The sequence below is a fragment of the Gadus chalcogrammus genome, chromosome 4 (assembly GCF_026213295.1).
Source record: "Gadus chalcogrammus isolate NIFS_2021 chromosome 4, NIFS_Gcha_1.0, whole genome shotgun sequence".
In the NCBI taxonomy this organism is placed as follows: Eukaryota; Metazoa; Chordata; class Actinopteri; order Gadiformes; family Gadidae; genus Gadus; species Gadus chalcogrammus.
In genome coordinates, this window is record NC_079415.1 from 9,625,451 (window position 1) to 9,629,622 (window position 4,172).

The window sequence follows — 4,172 nt, forward strand, 5'->3', positions numbered from 1 at the left end:
AGAGGGAGAGAGAGAGAGAGAGAGAAACAGAGGGAGGGAGAGAGAGAGAGAAACAGAGGGAGGGAGAGAGAGAAAGAGGGGGGAGAGAGAAACAGAGGGAGAGAATGAGAAACAGAGGGAGAGAGAGAGAGAGAGAGAGAGAGAGAGAGAGAGAGAGAGAGAGATTGGGAATGGAGGTGGTGGTACGGTCTGCTGCTGCATCGACTGCATGCCGGTGCAGAGGAGAGAAGAGGAGCAGAGAAGGAGAGGAGCTGAGGAAGAGGGGGAGATGAAAGGAGTGGAGCAGAAGAAGAGAGGAGCAGAGAAGGAGATGAGTAGAGTAGGAGAGGAGCAGAGAAGGACATGAGAGGAGAGGAGGAGACGAGCAGAGGAGGGGAACATTGGAGAGGAGCAGAGAAGGAGATGAGCAAGACAGAGAAGAGCAGAGAAGGAAAGGAGGAGAGTAGGAGAAGAAAGGAGAGTAGGAGAGGAAAGGAGGACAGGAGACAAGGAGAGGGGAGACGAAAGGAGAGGAGCAGAGAAGTAGATGAGGAAAGTAGGAGGAGCAGAGAAGGAGATGAGAGGAGGAGAGGAGGAGAAGAGCAGATAAGGAGAGGAACATAGGAGAGGGGCAGAGAAGGATATGAGGAGAGTAGGAGAGGAAAGGAAAGCTGAAGAGGATAGAGGAGAGGAGAGGATGATCAGAGGAGAGGAGCAGAACATTTGATGAGGAGAGTAGGAGAGGATCAGATGAGGACAGTAGGAGAGGAAAGGAGGAGCAGAGAATACGATCAGAGTAGGAGAGGATCAGATGAGGACAGTAGGAGAGGAAAGGAGGAGATGGGAGGAGGAGCAGCGAATAGGATCAGAGAAGGAGAGGAGGAGAGGAAAGGAGAACAGTGGAGGAGGAGGAGAGAAGGAGAGGAGAGGAAAGAAGGAGAGGAGTGTAGGGGAGGAGCAGAGAAGGAGAGGGACAGGGAAGGAGAGGAGAAGAGGAGGAAAATAAAATGCTGTGGGACGGAGAGGTAGAGTGGTGGTGAGTAACGTAGGGAAATCTTTTTTTAAATCAAAATATGAAGCTAATCTTCTCTTACTTATAATTAGGTATCTTTGGAGATATTCTAACATTTGAATGTTGTAAATTGAAAGATGTTGCTGACACTTTTGTGGTTCTGTTTGTGATGATGTCATTATTTACTATTAATACGGAAAATAATAATTATCATGGTAATACACACACGCAAACCCACAAACACACACAAACATACACACACACACACACACACACACACACACACACACACACACACACACACACACACACACATACGCACACACACACACACACACACACACACACACACACACACACACACACACACACACACACACACACACACACACACACACACACACACACACACACACACACACACAAAGTCAGAAAGTGCTTCCTACAGAAAAGGCCATAGGCCTTATGTTGAAAACATACTGGGGTCTATTCTATGTTGCATAGCAGTCTCTACGGATACACATTCCAAAACAAATATAAACTTACATGATCATAAAGTAACCCTAACCCTAACCCAAGTCGCAACAGTGGGAAGAAAACCTCGTATACTTTTCGACCGGTGTACCTCCATACAGCGTTGGCTGTGCGCACGGAGGATGCCCTCTCAACAGAATCAGTCTTCCAGCTCGATCAATCGGTTTCGGAATTTGAATAGCACAGAAGAACCGCTTCGCTCCCATTGGCTAAGGCCGCCAGTCGTAGGTGAGGCCTGGGTGTCAATCCGCAGAAAGCGAGCCGCTCATTGGTTCGCGTCGAAAGTGGGACGTCTCTTTGCGCGATATATAAATATTTTGTGGAGCGAAGGACGCTTACAGATGATTGCTCGCTGGTGTATCGAGGATGGTGGATAGCTAGAGCCCATGTTCCTCCTCAGAGCTGACTCGAGCTAACAACACACAGTGAACCCCGCTCCTTTCCACTCCCTGTCTCTTCTCACTCCCCGAGGGAGGAGGGAAGAAAACAACTTAAAACAAAAGGGGGGACATAATGATTAGCACCACCATGGAGTGTGCTGCTGCCGCGGTAGACGCGCAGAGCCTCATCTCGCTCTCCTTGCGGAAGATACACAACTCCCGGGCGCAGCGAGGAGGCATCAAGCTCCACAAGAACCTGCTGGTGTCCTACGTGCTGCGGAACGCCCGGCAAGTTTACATGAACGAAAAGTACGCGGAGATCTACCGGATGCAGCAGTACGAGGAGGTGATGACCGTCTGCAACGAGATCGAGGAGCTGAACCCCCTGGATCATCTGGCCGGCGGGGACGGAGAGGAGCCGAGCGGGGAGTGTTGCCGCAGCGCCGGCGTCGCCGGAGCGGGAGAAGCGGTGAGCCTGTGCGGTGTGTCGCTTCCTCCACCTCCTCCTCCTGCCGTCTCTAGTACTGGTGCCTGCTCCTCGGCGAATCCCCTCGCTCTCCACAGCGGCGAGGAGCTGTGTAAGGACTCCGAATCCTCCTCTTCGTACTACCGGAGCTGCTGTATGGAAGCGTACCCCGTGTCAAACTGTGACCTTTCCCTGACGGGGAGCGGCGGCGGTGGAATCGGCGGCGGTAGCAGCAGCGCACATTGCAACAAAACCACCGTTCTCGATCTGGACACGCACATAGTGACCACGGTGGAGAACGGCTACCTCCACCAGGACTGCTGCGCGCTGCCTCCGCTCCAGTCCCCGGTGCAGCAGGGCGCGCATGCTGCGCTCGGCGCAGCGCAGCCCTCCACCAAGAAGCGGAAGGTGGACTTCGGCTGTTATTACGTCTCCTCCGATATGGAGGAGATTTCGGATTTCGTGCCGTGCAAACGGGTGAAATTCGAGGACTGCTCGTACTCGAATTGTGAATATCTGGACTCCTCGAACATCTCAAACCTCATCTCCATCTTCGGCTCGGGGTTCTCGGGGCTGGTGAGCCGGCAGGCGGACTTTGAGCAAGCCCTGAACGGACAGTTCTGTAGCCAGCAAGCCCTGGCGAGTCTCGGCGCATGGACTAGAGCCATTGTAGCGTTTTGACTTGGGGGGGCGAACTAGAATCAAACACTTTAAACTGTACCAATCCTAAATCAACTATATATGTCTATTTTTGAAAAAGAAATGTTTCAACGTGGAACAGATGGTGGACTTCAGTTTTAACAATGGGAAACAATGGTTGTGCCATATGTTATGTGCAAAATGTCCCTTTATACAGAAAGATGTCTACAGAATATATTAAGTAGGCCTATTAATTATTTTAATCTAACGAAATGGAGTTTTGTTGCCTTAAGCCCAACACACATTACTGCTAGCTATTGCCATAGCCTACGTTGAAAGTAATTGAAGGTGGCTGAATGTCTTTGCTCGCTAATCATGTCTTTTTAATATGATCTGCATCCAAACATGTTATTTCAAACAATATGTACACATGTGGGTGTAAGGACATTGTCATGGCTCAGTGCTGCCAAAAACCCAGTCACAACAGAAACCCTTAACATGCCTCAACTGCTTCTGTGGAGCCCTATTACCTGGTGAACAACCATGTATTAAGGTCTGGTGTGTTCTGATCACTCTGTGATTGAAGACATCCTTTATATGCCTAATGTGGTTTCGACGCCTGTGACCATTACATTCATGTGTTTAATAAGTCAATGGCCGACTCAAATTTCCCTCCGAAACTCTTTGAGTGGATTCACTCAGATTCAGCCCTGGGCATGTCAGTTGATGGAGTGCCAAAACTTCTATGCCATCACACCTTGTGAGCTGCTAAGGCCTATTTACTTCAACTCCCAGCATGCACCAGCCCAGGTATATTTTGGCAGTTTGTGCTGAATCGTTACCCCCTTGATCAAAGGTTGTTGCTGAAACTTTGACATCCATTCATGATTCAAACATAACTTGCTTTTGTGAGTTTTATTTTCCAATATGTTAATCCTTTTGTTTTAAAAAGGCAATCTCATCATTTAGCCATAGCCTACTACATCCATGCATTAGGCCTGTATATGAACACTATGTGTACCAAAATAAAGGAGTTTCAGGCATTCTCTCAATTTCTGTTGCTTTTCTTGTATATTTTTGTGCATAGTATATTGTATATCACCGGGTAAAACTGTTTTAGAAAGAAATTGTAAAGATTTTATAATCTTAATAAAAAAAATGA

General features: G+C 48.6%; 1 protein-coding gene across 1 annotated transcript; it reads left to right on the forward strand.

Moving 5' to 3' along the window:
• Positions 1-1,844: 1,844 nt before the first annotated feature.
• ier5l (immediate early response 5-like) lies at positions 1,845-4,172 on the forward strand. The gene has a single exon (XM_056588499.1). The coding sequence runs from the start codon at positions 2,039-2,041 to the stop codon at positions 3,050-3,052; it is 1,014 nt and encodes a 337-aa protein (XP_056444474.1). The 5' UTR covers positions 1,845-2,038; the 3' UTR covers positions 3,053-4,172.